Source organism: Rhincodon typus, chromosome 18, assembly GCF_021869965.1.
Source record: "Rhincodon typus isolate 14 chromosome 18, sRhiTyp1.1, whole genome shotgun sequence".
NCBI lineage: Eukaryota > Metazoa > Chordata > Chondrichthyes > Orectolobiformes > Rhincodontidae > Rhincodon > Rhincodon typus.
Genome location: NC_063349.1, coordinates 2,919,856 through 2,936,982, shown reverse-complemented (window position 1 = coordinate 2,936,982; position 17,127 = coordinate 2,919,856). Strand labels below are relative to the sequence as shown.

General features: G+C 41.0%; 1 protein-coding gene across 1 annotated transcript in view; it reads right to left on the bottom strand.

Moving 5' to 3' along the window:
• Positions 1 to 17,127, bottom strand: part of nup205 (nucleoporin 205) — a 101,352-nt gene that overhangs the window by 64,185 nt on the left and 20,040 nt on the right. The window contains exons 8-14 of the mRNA XM_048607989.1: positions 14,351 to 14,526; positions 11,135 to 11,251; positions 9,462 to 9,599; positions 8,855 to 9,005; positions 6,532 to 6,737; positions 1,820 to 2,002; positions 1,456 to 1,506 (exon numbers count right to left, since the gene is read on the bottom strand). Of these exons, the coding sequence (XP_048463946.1) occupies positions 1,456 to 1,506; positions 1,820 to 2,002; positions 6,532 to 6,737; positions 8,855 to 9,005; positions 9,462 to 9,599; positions 11,135 to 11,251; positions 14,351 to 14,526 (1,022 nt within the window). The remainder of the gene's footprint in view (positions 1 to 1,455; positions 1,507 to 1,819; positions 2,003 to 6,531; positions 6,738 to 8,854; positions 9,006 to 9,461; positions 9,600 to 11,134; positions 11,252 to 14,350; positions 14,527 to 17,127) is intronic.

The following is a 17,127-nucleotide window of genomic DNA, read 5'->3' as shown; positions in this document are numbered from 1 at the left end:
CTAGTTTCCACAGAATCAACATAGCTCAAAATTCACTCCTATACTAAGTGTCAACGTAAATGCCCCAAGACACAGTAACTTCTGAACCTGTCTTTGTGCCAATTTTACAGTTAGTCCAAAATCATTGTTGCTTCATACTCTAATCATTTAGGATATAGCTACAATTCTTACACGATATACAAGAACAATCAACATTAAAATCCATAAATTTTCAGTTACTGAAGGGGTCAGCAATAGTTGTGTGTAATTTAAATGTCATTTTCTCCGAAAGCAGTGAAGCCCAATTCCAGGACATTTCAATTTTTAAAGGGAGGGTAGGGAGAAGGAGTCAGAAACTCAATGACAGAACAGAATTTTAAGTCTGGCAATGGGTGAATTTGAAAGTCAGCACAAGGCTGAGAAGCTCAACATTGGGAAAAATGGAAAATGGAAAATCAGGACATGCTTCCTCGTGTGCCAGATTGTGCATGTTGCCTCTCATTTGATTTTCTGTGCACTCTTGCACTCAGCAACGCTATCAGCTCTTCAAGGTGGTTTCTTCCTTTGTTAAGGTACCGGAAGGCCTTATCAAAGCTGCTGTTCACTTTTGTCACTCGCACTCTGCAGGCAGTTCTCACTTCCTGGCAACGTTTAGTGCCAAGATGACCAATGGTCTAATTAGTGCACTTACATCTCAAAATAGCATCAGATGAGTGATGCAGTTTAAACAAGGGGCTCAAGACATGAAATCATCTTGGTGTGTTTCCAGCTGCAATTTGAAAATTAAGCCCCATATATCTTTCAAGAATATTAAGGTCAGGCGTCAAAAGAATTTAATACAATGCCCAAATACCTCCAACAAACAACATTACATGTACATTGTAATGCGTTGTAACGGCAGCTATGGATCAATTCCAATCACTGTGACAGGTCTCGAAGTACAAGCGCAGTAATTGATCCACACAAACTGAAGTCTATGCAGGGTTCAAAGATCACTGTCTAACCTAGTGGTGCAAATGCTGGCCAGCCTGCGATATGGATTCCCTGTCCTGTCATCAGCAGAAGCAAATGGCTGAAAGATTTTAACAGTGTGCTGTGATCAGGATCAAAAACAGCCCAGTAATATCTGAATCAGGGATAGTTGTAGGCCACTCAGCCCCTTCAACTTGCTGTGCCACTCATGGGTGATTTGATACCTGCTTGCTTATCAAAAATCTACCTCTGTTCAAAAATTTTTTAAAAACTCCATTTCCACTGCCTTTATAGAAAGAGTTCAAAAAAAGGGGGGCTGGGGGGGTGAATATCATCTTGCTTTAAATGGATAATGCGACAAGACAATAACTCCTCATACCAGGTTCTCTCACAAGAGAAAATATCCTTCCTAAATTCATTCTCTCAAGTCCTCCCAGGATCTTATAAGACTCAACCAAAGAAACCATCTTTTCATTCATCTTTGTTATGTAATGGATTACTTACCTCAATTCCGGTGTCTTGCCTCTGACTTGGGTTTCGGACTGTCTGCAACATCTGAAAGATGAAAACAATACTAATGATCTCAGTTCAAATTTGCAACCTCTTCAGTGTTGAAGCCCACAGCTTCTCAACAGCTTGATGAGTCATTTATTCTCAAAGTTTTGAAGTGGGCATTTCTCAAATCCAAGAAGAAACACTGATTGTCAATAGAGTGCATGATTGGGAGGTACCATGTTCAATCCTGTTCTTAACAGATCAGCTGTGACCACTAGAGTCATAAACCCGTGATTATTTTCACTTCACAGAACACAACTATCACTCTATTATACATCTTCCCAAATTCAATACCATGTTCAGTGTCACCTACCTGCGTATATTCCAGTGATTGCCAAAGTGAAGCAGCAATCTCTGGTGATTTGCCAAATGCTGCCAGTGTCTTCAGTATTTCAGCTTTTAGTCCAGGTGGAATGCTACATTGGATCAAACCCAACATAACCACAATAGGTGTCCACTGTGGATGCTCACACAAAGCCAGGCGGGCATTCTCACTCTGGAAGATAAAATTTGTTAAAGTATAATTATTCTTTAATAGATTCCAGGCATCACTTGCTGACTATCTTTAATTACCCTTAACTGAGTAGCTTGCTAGGCCATTTCAGAGGGCAGTTAAGAGCTAACCACTCTGCTGTGGGCCTGGAGTCATATGCAAGTCAGATCAGGCAAGGACAACAGACTTTCTTCCCTGAAGCTCATTAACAAATCAGACAATTTTTAATGACAAGTGATAGTTTCATGACTACTATTAATAACACTAGCTTTCAATTCATAATTATCTGAATTCATAATCCATTAGCTTTTCTTGTGGGATTTGGACCCATATCTTCATAGTATCAACCTGGGCCTCTGGATTACTATAAGTGTCCCCACAGTGAAGCGATTTAAGCACCAGAAGATCCTTCATATACCATTGCTCTCCTCCCCTTTCTAGGCCTCCTCCCCTCTCTTAAGAAAGTGTCAGAGTTACACTGGTGTGTAATCACTCAGACACGGTCATCATATGATCAACATTCAGATGCAAGGCCAAACAGCAAGTTTGGACTGACTGCACAATGAGAGAGATTTTCAGCTAAGCCTGATGTGGGTTTCAACCAGCACAGGTGCACACAGCATCGAAATGACATCAGGTCCAGCGGCGCTGAGGCCAATTACAGTTCCTTCCAGAGCCACTCTGATAACTCAGCCAACAGGAGAGCAGGAATCAGACCCTGGACCACTGCTCTCAGTTCTTCACCACACAAGTTCACTTTTTACTTACCCACTTTGGTATTGGAAAAAAATACAGACATCAGCCATTTCTGCATGAGAATAACTGCAGTGTAAAAGTCAACACTGAATTTTTTTGCATCCAACTTCAGCCTGATATTCTGTCTAGTTTTCCTCTAGAGATCTCTGACATCACAGGTACCAGTCTTCAGCCAATGCAATTCATTTCTCGTAATATCAAGAAATGGCTGAAGGCACTAGATACAGCAAAAGCCATGAGTCCTGCTAACACTGCAGCAATAGGTCTAAAGTCACGTGCTTGAGAACTAGCCATACTCCTAATCAAGCTGTTTTGGTTGTTAAGACACAGAAAGGTAGATGAATTAAATTAGCCTTTCTTCCTCTGTATTCGCAACACAGTAAAATTAAAGCCTTCAAAGATCCTCAAATTGACCTCAATGGGGTTCCTAATGTGACTTGGTGAATAACCAATTCCAGAGTCCAGTTTGCATCTTAAACAAAATAAGAAGTGGTTTTCACTTTGTGTCGCTCCATAGGCTTAGCTGATAGTTTTGCAGTTGACTTTTTGAACATGTCAAATCAGGGTCATTTCTTTCAGTTCACTCCGATAAAAGCAGTAATACTTTCTTTGAGCTTCCAAGAGTTGCTAATGGGAGATTAGGCAGGGAGCTTTCAAATCTTCTTGCTGTAGCATCAACAGGGAAATGCAATTTCTCAGAAGGCATACTCCAAACCCAATTCAAACTCTAACCACTACCTGACAGTCATCTCCTCCACAAGGTTCCAGTTACCATTCAACACCTGTCATCTGCTTGAGCACAAGGTCTTTTCCAGATTTGCTGGAACCAGTTCCCAGGTACTGACCTTGTTAGTCACCAACTGCTGCTATCTGTTTAAACATAATACTGTTCTTAGGTGACAAAGTGTCTACAAAGCCTTTTGATCAGGAATCAACCTACTATTACCTTACAGGCCTGACCTCACAAATAAACAAAAGCCTACTTGATCTGTTTTCCTTTTAACACAAGTGTTATCCAATGCCCAAAAGTCATCTTGAGCTCTCAGTTCAGCTTTCAGCTCTCAAACCAAATGTGAAAAAAAAAAATCATAAAATAACCAAAAATCAAAGAGTCTAACATAGTACAACAGTGGCATCTACCCAGGGATATGGAAAATTGCCTAGGTATGCCCTGTGCAATAAAGCAGGACAAATCCAACAAGGCCAATAACCACCCTTCCAGTCTACTCGAAATCAAAGTGATTGAAAGGGACCATCAACACTGCAATCTAGTGACACTTGCAAAATAATTACTTGCTCACTCACTAATGCTCGATTTTGGAGTCTGCCAGGACCAATCAATCCCTGACATCTTTACAGCCTTGGTCACAAAAACGGAGCTAAATTCCAGAGGTGAGGTGCAAGTAACTGCTCTTGACATCAAGGTAACATTTGACCAAGAGTGGCATCAAGGATACCAAGCAAAGGTAGCCTCAAGGGAAACCAGTGAAAACATTCTTTGCTGGCTGGAGTCATGCTTACCACAAAGTGAGATGGCTGTTGCAGTTGGAAATCAGTCACCTCAGCTCTAGGGCATCTTTGCAAGAGTTCCTCAGAGAGGTGTCCTAGGCCTAATAGCTCATCTGTTTCATCAATGACCTTCCCTTGACCGTAAGGTCAGAACGGGAATGTTTGCTGATGACTGCACACTGCCATTTACAATTCCTCAGATATTGAAGTAGTCCATCTCCAAATGCAGCATATCCTGGGCAAAATCCAGACCAGTGTTGACAAGTGGCAAGTAACATTGGTGGCACACAAGTACCAAAAATTTGCTATCTCCAGCGACAGAACCTAACCATCCTCCCTGGACATTCAATGCCATACCATTGCTGAATCAACCCTTATCAACATCCTGAGGGATTACCATTGACCAAAGACTGAAACGGAACAGTCATATAAATATAGTAGCTGCAAGAGCACTTCAGCAACCCCAAATTCCATGGTACGAAAACTTACCCGCCATCTCCCCAAAACCTGTCCACAAGGCATAAACAAGGGATGTGATAAAATCCTGTCCACTTGCTTTGATGGATGCAGCTCCGTCAACACTAAAGAAGATTGACACTACCCAGGACAAAGCAATCTGTTGAAATGGCATCCCATTCACGATGGTCAACATTCATTCTTTTAACCATATCTCATCAACCATTCTCAAGGGCAACTAGGGACGGGCAATAAATGCTGGTCAACTCACAATGTAGGTGGTTCTCACACTCCACAAGCTAATTAAAAAAAAAATACACTGATGCACACCTACAGCAATGCATACCATCTATAAGATGCACTGCAGTAACTTACCAAAGCTCCTTCAAAAGCACTTTTCAATCCCACAGAATCCACAACTGAAAAAAACAGCCTTTATAGACGCATGGGAACATCACAACACTATCACCTGCAAGTTTCCCTCCAAGCTACTCACCATTCTGACTCGGAGCCATATCTCCATTCCTTTAGTGCTGCTGGGTCAAAATCCTGAAACTCCCTTCTCAGTAGCACTGTGTGTGTCTGTGAATCCAAAGGCCTGCACAGGCTCAAAGTGACAGCTCATCAGCACCTTCGCCAGTGCACATCCCATGAATGAATAAAAAGAAAATTGAAAAGACGGACAGTTGTGGACAGAGCAGAGGAGTTAAATTAACTGGATAGCTCTTTCAAAGAGGTTGTAAAGATACAATAAGCCAAATTGCTTCCTTTAACACTGTTTGCTTCTGAGAAACCTTCAGCTGTTGCCCACAGCTTAAACTAGTGAACACAAGAGGGAGCCTGCTTGACTGGTACGGAATAATACCAAACCAAGTGGTGTACTTACTCTCAGAGGATAAAGACAAGTCTTTCATAATCCATTTTATGCACTATAATTGCAAATTTTCAGTCACTAACACACTATTCTCAAATCAATCAGATTTTAAAGGATAAATGAACCTTTTACTGTTTGTGCTTGTTGAAGCAACAATTAAAACTGACGTTTTCCATCTTAAATATCCAAACATGGCAAAGTCAATGGATTATACATTAGCAGCTGTAAACTTGGATGCAATTTGCACCTTAACACTGGTGACTTGTGTCAATGGCAAAGAGTCACATTGGTAGGCACACTAATAAACCGAATGCCAAGCATTGACCGAGATAACGTTTCAACAGTGGAACTTGAACTGCCTTCAAAACAGAGCATGAAACTGGTTTACAATCAATTGGAACCCACTTCTTAACGATATTGGGCTGCACCTCCAAGGGGATATGGGGATCCAAATGCAGAACTGAACGTATAAAAACTGCATAAATTTCACTGAACAAGGACAAAGAGCATCAGAATTCAATTGTAGCAAAGAATAAAAATAGAGAACAGAACTAGGCATATCACAAAAATTAGCTCAGAATTTTTCACAGCTTTTCATCTTGAATAAGTTGTTTTCTTATACTATAATGTTATTGCAATTGTCAGCATCAAAATGCTCTTTTTTGTATTTTTATGGATTGGTTCAGTATCACATTGTGTGAACACATATTAAAAAATTGTCAAGCCAACAGGATGGCTCAGTCAGTGGGAAGCTGGGCCCAATCTGCACTGAGATAGTTGACCTCACCAAGGACAGCTACCTGTGGCCTGCGTCTCATTAATCAAATGGGATGGGTGGAGGAAAATAATGGCCAGACTGTGCCTCATCCACAGAATAAAGAAAGAGGTTGGTTTTCTTTGCTCTCGACAGGGAGATATCAAGGACACTCTACATTACCCATTTGACGATGGTGCCTGTAAGTTGAAGGAAGGCGATGAGGCCATCCATTTCACGCTGTGTTATGCCTCGCAAGGGCATGTGTCTGTATTGAATGGTGTCGGTGCTTGGAATATCTCTTCTTAAGTGCTCGTGGTACAGCATCAGCGAGTGGAAGAAATGTTCCCATGATACTGGGTTGCCTCCGACTACCTGGATATTTTCTACTGCAAGGAACAACATGAACACAAGACTTAATTTTAAAAAAGGCCATCTTCCTTTTTCTTCTTCATCATCCACCTGTCCCTCAATATACTAGGGTGTGATTCCACAGATTCCAAACATTCCTCATCAGCAAAACAATTTATTTGTACTTCTTTCAATTACATTACATTTGCTGCCCATAATATAGTTGGTTCCATAACAGGGAGACCTATTGTAGATAGGGTGCTTGCTTTATGAAACAAAGTCCACAGATAGGACCCCAAACTTCCAATGGTCTGTCATTTTAACTCTTCACCTGAATCTGCTAAGGAACTCTGTATTCTGTCTCCTACACTCTTCAAATGAAGTTCAAGAAGAGCCTGAAAAAAAGCATCTCATCTTTCTGCTAAGTGCAATGCAGTCTTCCGGATTCAAATTGAGTTTTAATAATTTCAACTCATGATCATGATACCCTTTTCTTGGGTAATTGTTGCTTTTTCCACATGTAGAAACATCTTTGGTTTCTTTTCCTGTCCCAACATTCCCTTAGCTTTGCAACGTCATCCTCTTGATATTTAATCAGTCTGGCTTTCTTTATTGAAGACCTTCCTTTTTTGAACTTGGCTCCCCTTTAACCCTTTCATAGAGTCATACAATCCCTACAGTGTGGAAGAAGGCTGTTCAGCCTATCGAGTTTGGACGCACCCTCCGAAGAGCATCCCACCCAGACCCAACCCCCTGCCCCCATAACTCTGCATTTTTACCATGGCAAATCCACCTAATCCGTACATCTTTGGACTGTGGGAGGAAACCCACGCATACACGAGGAGAATGTGCAAACTCCATACAGACACCTGAGGGTGGAATCAAACTCCGGTCCCCGCCGCAGTGAGGCAGTAGCGCTAACCACTGAGCCACCATGCCATCGAACACTATCCACATTGAACTTTTCAAATCAGGTTGCCACCCAATGACTTCTCATCAGAACTGGAAAGTGAAAGTGAATGTCAAATGTCAAGTTCGGTTCTCTCTTCCACTGCTAAACGCCTGACCTGAGAATTTTGAGCAACCACAATACCATATCTTTGCTGCAGCTGTGAGTGGAACCCTTAATAAGTATTAACTATCATGGCCAGAATTTGACTGGCCAGTTGTAACTAGTAGATTTTTGAAGGATAAATAGGGACAATTTAAAGTAAGGTGAAAGTTAGGATAATCTGCAAAACAAAGTATTTAATAAAGAAAATAATCACAAAAATTTAGTGATGGTGGAAAAGAAGTGTTCAATAGATGTTGTTCTTTACTCAAACCTAAGTAAATAACCACTGAATCTAAAAGCACAAAAGTCGCTCATCATTCAGCCCATTATGCCTGTGCCAGGTCTTAGGATAAGCTTTCCAATTTAGCCCCACACCTTAGTTTCCTCCCTAATACTTTGCAAATTAGTCCTCAAGACTGTGTCAAATTGCCCTTTGAAAATTCCAATTTAATCTGATTCCATTATTCAGGGAGTACATATCTTCTTCATGTCTTCTGTACAGTCATTTTCCCATTTATTTTACATCCACAACATCCGTATATGAAGTCACTGACCAGAGGAAAGGTTCCTTATCTGTCACTGGGTCAAAATCTTGGAACTCCTTTCCGAACTGCACCGTGTGTCCCTAAACCACATGGACGGCAGCAATTCAAGGTGGGATCTTACCAGCATCTTCAAGAGCAATTAGAGATGGGGAAAAAAATTCTTGCCTAGCCTGCAACGCCCACATCCCGTGAACAAGTAAATTACAAACAAAAACAAAAGGAGCCATGCTAGCAGTCAAGGGAAACACTAGCTGATTTCTCCTCTGTCCCTGAGGTACAAAAGCCAACTGCTACAAAACTGACATCAGTTAATTTAGCACAGGTCAGAAAGCAAATCTAGCTGCATGGTAATATGCTACACTGGGTAACACCTTTATCCATCATTACTGGCAAAGCATATTCCTGTATTTTGAACTTATTTTCATGTACCACAGTTACTCAATTCTGAAAATCAACTACACTTTTAATGCATTTTCAAGTGCTGTCATGTTAAATAGATTGAATGATTTCAGGCTGAAAAGTGAGACTGCTTACATTTGCAGAGGAGGAAACTTACCGTGGCTGCTGCCATTAACTTTGAGCAGACTGAAGCAGTAGTGTGCACAGTGTGGCCCATTGGCTAGTCCGCGTAGCATCTTAAGATAGGGCAAGTACAGAGAGGGGGGTAGCATGTCTCCCATCTGCCTCACAAACTTCGACAGAACAACCTGTGAAGTAAAAAGAAATTAAAGGCTTTTTCCAATAGGACAGATTGTCACCTGTAAGCTAACACGTATACGTACTGGGAAAAAGTGACGGGTTCAATTTCTTCTCGGTAACACTGGAGATTTCATCACTTCCAGAATGAAATGAATGTGAACAAACTAAAGGAATGGCTGAAAGCTGGGAGTTCAAGAAGAGGCACAAAATTGAAGATGTTCAACTGAATTGGAGTTGCAATAAACAAAAAGCTCAAAAAAACAGTAAGGCATATTGCTGAAGTCAGTACATTGGAACAGGACTAAACCACAGTTTCACAAACATGTTCTGCCATTGAATTAGGCCATGTTAGATATGCCCCTCAAGTTCTTGTGCTCACTCCTGATCCAAAGCCCTTGGACTTTTAGCTAGCAAAGGTCTATGATCTCAGCTATGCAGCTTGATTGATATCACTGGAAACATACCTGGCGTTGTGGTGGTCTATGGCGGGTCAAACCAGAGAAGGAACCAGTCATGCTTGTAGTCTGAACTGGTTCTGAAGGACACCAATATTCAAGAGCAAGCTCTAGCCTGAAAGGATCCTTCTGGTACAACTCTCCAATCTGCCAAAAGCAGAATAACAAAACAAAATTATATCTCAAGTAACTTATTTTGTGAAAGTGCTCAAGATGTTGAAATGTGACGAGGCATCACAGAAATCAGCACAAGCACCAAAATTGTATGTGTATGCACTTAAAACATGCAGTTACAAATCCACTGGCATGAGTCCAACAATTTGATGAACCTCCAAAACATGCACACGGATTGAATGGTTTTCAAGTTTTTGGGACAACACAGTGGCTCAGTGGTTAGCGCTGCTGCCTCACAGCGCCAGTGACCCACTTTCGATCCCAGCCTCGGGCAACTGCCTGTGTGGAGTTTGCACATTCTCCCTGTGTCTGCGTGGGTTTCCTCTGGGTGCTCCGGTTTCCTCTCACAGTCCAAAGATGTGCAGGCTAGGTGGATTAGCCATGCTAAATTGCCCATAGTGTTCAGGGATGTGTTGATTAGGTGGGTTATAGGGGGATGGTTCTGGGTGGGATGCTCCAAGGGTCGGTGTGGACTTGTTGGACCGAAGGGCCTGTTTCCACACCACAGGGATTCTATGATTCTAAGTATGCAGACTCTTTGGCAAGTTATCTGTTGTCATAAAGCACAACTTATTTTCTGCCACCGGAGGCCCTCAGTGATCTATCTGTAAAGGAGTGCACCAGCACATGTTGATAGAACACACTCAATCTGCTAAATGGTCATATGTATTCACCAATTTAAAAAGGCATAGTCTGCTTTGTAAATTTGGCAAAATCTTCCCTGCGCTCAACATTCAATACAAGTTAGCAGTAGAAATTGAAAGGTGGAGATGTTTTGGATTCAGGAATGTTCACTAAGTCATAAATATTAAAGATTAAAACTACTCTTCTATTTTTCTTCCCATCAATCCTTTCACTCCACAAGCTGGCACACAATCCAAACTATATTCACAGCCCCACGTTGCTTGCTTTTTTTGCCAAAGATCTTTTGGAGTCTGTGGGGGAGCACAACCTGGCTCTGTTTCCACATCTACGGTGTCAGAAAGAATCATTGGAAGGAATCAATCAAATCTATTACTATTATAACTATCATAAAAACAAAGTGCTGGGGAAATACAGCAGATCCAGCAGCCTCTGTGAACACAGGAATAAAGTCCAACATGATTTTTCTTCATACCAACAATTAATCCAGCACACTCTGATTTTATTCCAGATCCACAGCATCCATCGTATTTTTCTTTTAAATTACACAAACCGATGCATTCTTAAGCTCCCTCATTTTGTGCTCATTTTTGCACCTTCATCCTGAGATTCCGGAAACCTGACTGGTTCTCTGTGAAACACCTTAAAATATGCCTCTTTGACCAAGCTTTTTGTCACTTATCTTAATGTAGCCAGATGTGGATCTGGTTCAATCTTTGATGGAACAACTGAAAACCGCCTTGTTTTGCAGTGTTAAAGATGCTACAATGCAACAATGCATGTTGTTGTTGCCGTTCACTGAGCTACCGATTTGGTGCGTGCTCGTTCCAAGTCCAAGTTCAGGGTGGTATCATGTTTCATCTTACCAACAGCATTAAGTGTTCGAGGTCACGGCGTACTGTGGAAGGTGGTTCACTGCCCATCTGCAGACTCATATGGATAATTCGGGCATCTTCATCTGCACGATTCCGCAGTTGTTTAACCTGTTAATACAGTAGGTGAGATTGCAAAGGCAAGTCAAGGTCAGTATGATCTCACCAGTGTTGCCTCTTCTCAACTCATCTTACAAAACTGATGGAAAGCAAAATATCTGAGGTTGTGCAAACCTTCCCACGTGCACAACGGCCAGGGCATTGAATATAAACACTTAGCACTTTCTCTTGTCTAGTAAAACTATGTTATCTCCTGGACGAGGCAAAAGGACTACGGCAAGAACAGACAGGACTAGAAAAAGGGGAGAAAACCCAGAAAATTCATCTCACTCACTTTAAACCACAGGTATGACAAATGTTAAATTACTTCTCTTTCTAATAATATAGTCTCTGCATCAGATCAAGTTTTGGTCCAGTTCCCTTTGTTAAGCATACAGAAATTCATGCACTACATTAGCAAGAAACAATACAAAAGTTCATTCCTATCTGCTCAAAGAAAATAGAATGGCTCGTCATTGAAAATCATGTTCCCTGTTCCTTCCCAACTTGTCAAACTAGATTAATTCCTTATCAGGTATCCTTTTCCAGTGTACTGCAATACTCCGTATCAATCTCTATAAAACAACTACAGGCATATGTTTCATCTAACATACAATATGGAGCCAAAACTTTAAAATGAACACTTGAAACATAAAAGTGAAGGTAGAAGAGATATTTTCATGTTAAAATATGGATTCGTTTATCAAATATGCTTGAAGTTGACCCATTCAAAATCTGTTCTGTGCAGGGTGGGGAAGGGTGAACATCTACAGTCGCACCATGACAATAACAGACAATCACAGTAAACTTTTAAAATCTTTTTAGCTGGTATTCTGGCTCCCGATGTCCTGCTTTTGGGATCACATCCCCTTTTGTTGCCTGCGTTCTGGGTGCTGGCACGTGTTCCAATAGCTGGCAGTTGCCCACCCATTCCAGCTCCAAGACACCCTTGGCCCTGGCACGCAGTGGGGAGCATGCCAGCCTGGAGCCTTGTTTGTAGCCACAGAGGTGTCTGTCTATTTCCCTTACAGTCGACCACCTCACAAATTACAATGGTATTTACACTTTGTATGCAGTATTCTAAAAGTAGTTTCACCAATGTCCTGTACAGCTGCAACCTTTCATTCCAACTTCTAAACTCAACGTTCTGATCAATGAAGATAAGTACGCCAAACACCACCTCTGGTCGTCCTTCCATATGAAGGATGTTGTTAAACTTGAGGGGGTGCATAAAAGTATTACAAGGATGCCGCCAGTACTGGGGGCTTTGAGTTATAGGGAGAGACTGAATAGACTGGGGCTATTTTTCCTGGAGCGTCAGAAGCTGAGGGGTGAGCCTATAGAGGTGTATGAAATCATGAGGGGCATGGATAGGTTGAAGAGTCAAGGTCTTTTTCCTAGGGTGATCGAGTCCAAAACTAGAGGGGATAGGTTTAAGGTGTGATGGGAAAGATTTAAAAAAGGATCTGAGGGGTAATTTTTTCCACACCGAGGGTGATACATGCATAGAACGAACTGCCAGAGGATGTGATGGAGGCGAGTACATTAACAACATTTAAAAAGACACCTAGGTGGATATACGAATAAAGGGATATGGGCTAAATGCTGGCAAATGGAAATAAGTCAAATTGGGACATCTGGTCGGTGCGGATGAGTTGGACTGAAGGGTCTGATTCCATGCTGTATGACTCTATTAAAGGATTCACAAAGTGGGCATTTCCACCTCTTCCTTTTTCTTCCACCTACCGTTCCTCACTGTGAATCTGTACATGATGTGCTATGTTAAGAGTTTCAATTCGCAATTTAAACATTAACTCCCAAAATCTCCTGGTTAAAAATTTACTGTAGACCACAATGATAAGCATCGACTCAATAAGAACTAGACTCCTGTAGCCATATAACCCGATATTTGAGGTCAACACTTTCAAGAACTTGCATAAGGACAAGCTCTGCAATGCATTATGAACTCTGCATTCAAGCGTTGACCCATTCCTGCACTGAATGGGACCAAAATATTTCCTTAAAGTGCCAGCTAACAGTACATTGGTTTGACGGTTTGGTAATCTTAGCTTTAAGATTTATTTCTCAAGCTTTTATTTGCTGTATAGTTTCTCCCTGAAAAATGCCGCAACAGGAATAACCAAAAGTGTTGCAAATAAACAGTAAAATTCAGTCCTGACATCAGATGTTTGTAGGCGGAACAGCAGATCTCAACTAGTGTGCTGGGATGAGAGAGTGCAATTAAACTATACTGACATTAGCATACCCATTAACAGTTAACACCAAAGTTGACCCCATTGTTATAAATGAATGCTATCTTTGCTTTTTTAAAAGCAATTTACTATTGGCAGATGAGCTTGACCACACAGAGCTCAAATAAATGGTTCCGTATAATGTCACAAGGAAAGCATTTGCATGAAATGTAATTCCATCTCATAGTTGTCAGTTCACAATACAGATACTAACTTCAGAGTTAAATTTATCGAATGTGCAAATGCCAGTCTCCAGGAATAAAATGAAAATGCAGCTTTCACATATAATGATCAATAATAAATCACACGTTTGACATGGGGTTATTCCAGATTACATGAGCCACCAGTAGCCCTATATCTCAGCAAAATCAGTGGGCTCTTTACCGACTGAGTTTGTCCAGACGCATCCAATTACATCATGCAAAAAGTGTCTTAACACATTAAATCGAACCGACAGGGAATATGATTTTTATACAGTGGCTTGCGAGCTGTTGAATCAAAAATGAGACCCCTCTTTAAATGAGGGGTCAACATGGATCATGAAAGTAAATCAGTTGGTGTTTTCAAATGAATTCTCCCAAAGGATCTCTGTTTCACTCCATTAAAAGTCACGGGAGAGATTGAAAGAAGATATTCTTGTTTTATTTGAACTTGGGAACAGTTGTCATTTTCAAGATGATGAAGGGGAATAACGAAATGGCGTTTTCGCTGTTTAGCGTAGTGACAGGGCAAATACGAGGGACACAAGCGCGAAGTCAGGTGGAATGTCCGGGGCACCCAAAGGGAAACTTAATTGTGCGGCAAGTTGTCAGGGGTTATGCGCTGATGTAGACCAATTGAATAAACATCTGCAACTTACCTTCATTGGCATGAGCGTCAAGAAGTCTGTGATTAGACTGTGAATCCTACGGATGTAGAACTCATCTTGGTGTAAACCCTCAGCTCTCACCACAGCATCAGTGAGGAAAAGGAAGGCATTCTGGCTAATGGCCATGTTCGCAATCATCTCATCAGCCTCTGTAAACTCTGTCAGTGCTGCAGTTGACGAAAAATGTAGACATACCCAGACCATCGATAATTAGCATTCAGATCACATAGGTTCAATTTCACAACCGAAAGTGCATCATTGTATTTTAAAGTATGCATTCTATAAATAGGAAGGTGTTTCCTTCAGTACATACCATCATGGATTTGTCAAGTGCTGAAAATGTTCAGGCCATGTCAACAATTGAGGAAATTCATAGCTATACAGCTACAATATGGTACTTCAATTCTGCAATGTATGTCATGAGGACAAGCTGGAGCAAAGATTGGTCTTGAGGTGAAATACGATGGGCCAACTGACCCTCCTCACCCTTATTCATGTTGTGACATGTACTTGCACTAGTGATAACAGCTTAACATCCCCATGCCAACTTGTTCAGGTCAAGAGGTTTGAATTTCCAAATTGCAACCTTACCAACCAAACCTCAAAAATCAAGCTGTAGGGAGAAAGTCTGTACCATTTGTACAAAAGATAATCCAAGAGGAAACAGCTGTGCACCTCAGCAAATGATATTAAACCAATAATTTAAGCCAGAAGATTAATAAAGCTAATATAATAGATTGGTTAAAATTGCATTTGATTAACAACAAACAAAATTAGACATAGCAGGGCAGGGAGACAATAGTATTAATCATGAAGTAATAGGAACTTGATAGAAAGGCAACAAAAGGAATGCACTAATCGGGGATGGAGAGATAATTAGAAATGTCACATAGATTACTGTAAGTAAAATGGCTAAACTGATACGAAGGGCAAGTTTAGGGAATGCATTCGACACAGTTCCCTAGAACAATTTGTAGAACAGGCGTCAACCACACCCACTTTGACAAATTTTCCCTCCAACCCTACACACTGTCACAACTCTACCACTTCACTCTCAAATTAACAGATCTCTGATTCTCACTGTTCGAACCCCACCCTCTCCAGTCTCACTCTGGAGTTGAAGTACTGGGAAGAAATTTACATGAGGACAAAGAGTCTATGAAGGATTTAAACTGGTTTGGTGATTGGGCAAAAAATTGACAGAATCAGTAGGATTTGAGAGAATGTAAACTTTGGCAGGAGAGGAGAAAAACAGTAAACAATTTAAGTGGAGGAGTGCAAAACTCTTAAGTATAGTGAGACTTGGGGGTCCCGGCATAGGAACTACAAAATGTCAGCATGCAGGTACATCACCTGATTAGCAAGTTAAATGGAATGTTGTCATTTATTGCAAGGGGAATGGAATATATAAGTTGAAGACTTACATTATAACTGTAGATCTTGATGGGACCACATGCGGAATAGTGTACAGTTTCGATCTCCTCACTCAAGAAAGGATAGTATTAGAAGCAATTCAGAGAAAGCTCACTTGGATTATTTCTTTGGATGGAGGAGTTATCTTGTTTAGAAAGGCAGAGTTTGTATCCATTGGAGTTTAGAAGAACATCATGAGGAGACCATACTGAGAGGCTACTAACCACGTGACAGAGACGAGAACAAGAGGATATGGTTTAAAAGATGGGATTTTCCCATTTAAGACAAAGGTGAAGACAATTTTTTTCCTCTGTCAGGGCTATTGGTCTGTAGACTTCTCTTCTCCAGAGTGCAATAAAGGCTGGGTCATTGAATATTTTTAGGGCTGATTTAGATTCCTGTGTGATGAGGGAGTTAGATGACATAGGTGACAGTCTACAAAGTGAAGTTGAAGCCACAACCAGATCAGTCATAAACATATCAAATTGCAAAATGGCTTATTCTTGCTCCCAATTTGTGTATTTGCATGCTTATAAGTTGCAGAGTCAAGAAAAAGGAGGATATTTTAGATCTCATTTTTTCCAAGCAATGGGCCTAATTCGTAATCTCATAGTAAAAGATACTAGTCAGAGTGATAAAAAGACAGACTTCCATTTATATAGTGACATTCACAACCACCAGACTTCTCAAAGCATAGTGTGCATTAGCTGTGGCTCAGTGGGTAGCACAAATACTTCTGAATCACAAAGTTTCATGCTCAAGTTCCACTCAGTGATCCAGCAGAATATAAAGAATGACAGTCTACTGGAGTACTGAGGGAGCCCAATACTGTCAGAGGTAACAAAAACAGAAGTTGCTGGAAAAGCTCAGTAGGTCTGGCAGCATTTGTGAAGAGAAAAATCAGAGTTAATGTTTCAGCTCTGGTAACTCTTCCTCAGAGGTATTGTGTTTTCCATAACACATTGAACTCAGCATCCATCTACCTACTTGGATATTGTAAAATACACCACTGCATTACTTGGAAGGGCAAAGGAGTCATGACAATCAGATAGTGTGTTTTGAATTTTAATTGAGAAAGAAATATGAGCCAGGACACTAGGATGTTTTACGTTTGTTTGTTCCAAAAGATGGCACCTCTGACAGGACAGCAACATTTACCCTGCACTATAATTTCAGCCTAGATTTTTGAGCTCATATCGTGGAATGAGATTTGAAACAACAATCTACTGATTCTACTGATACTTGCATTCTCCATGCAGATGGCCTAAAAGCCCTCCGCTTCTTCCTCTTCCGCAGGCCCAACCAGTCCCCCTCCATTGACACCCTCATCCGCTTAACTGAACTCGCCCTTACCC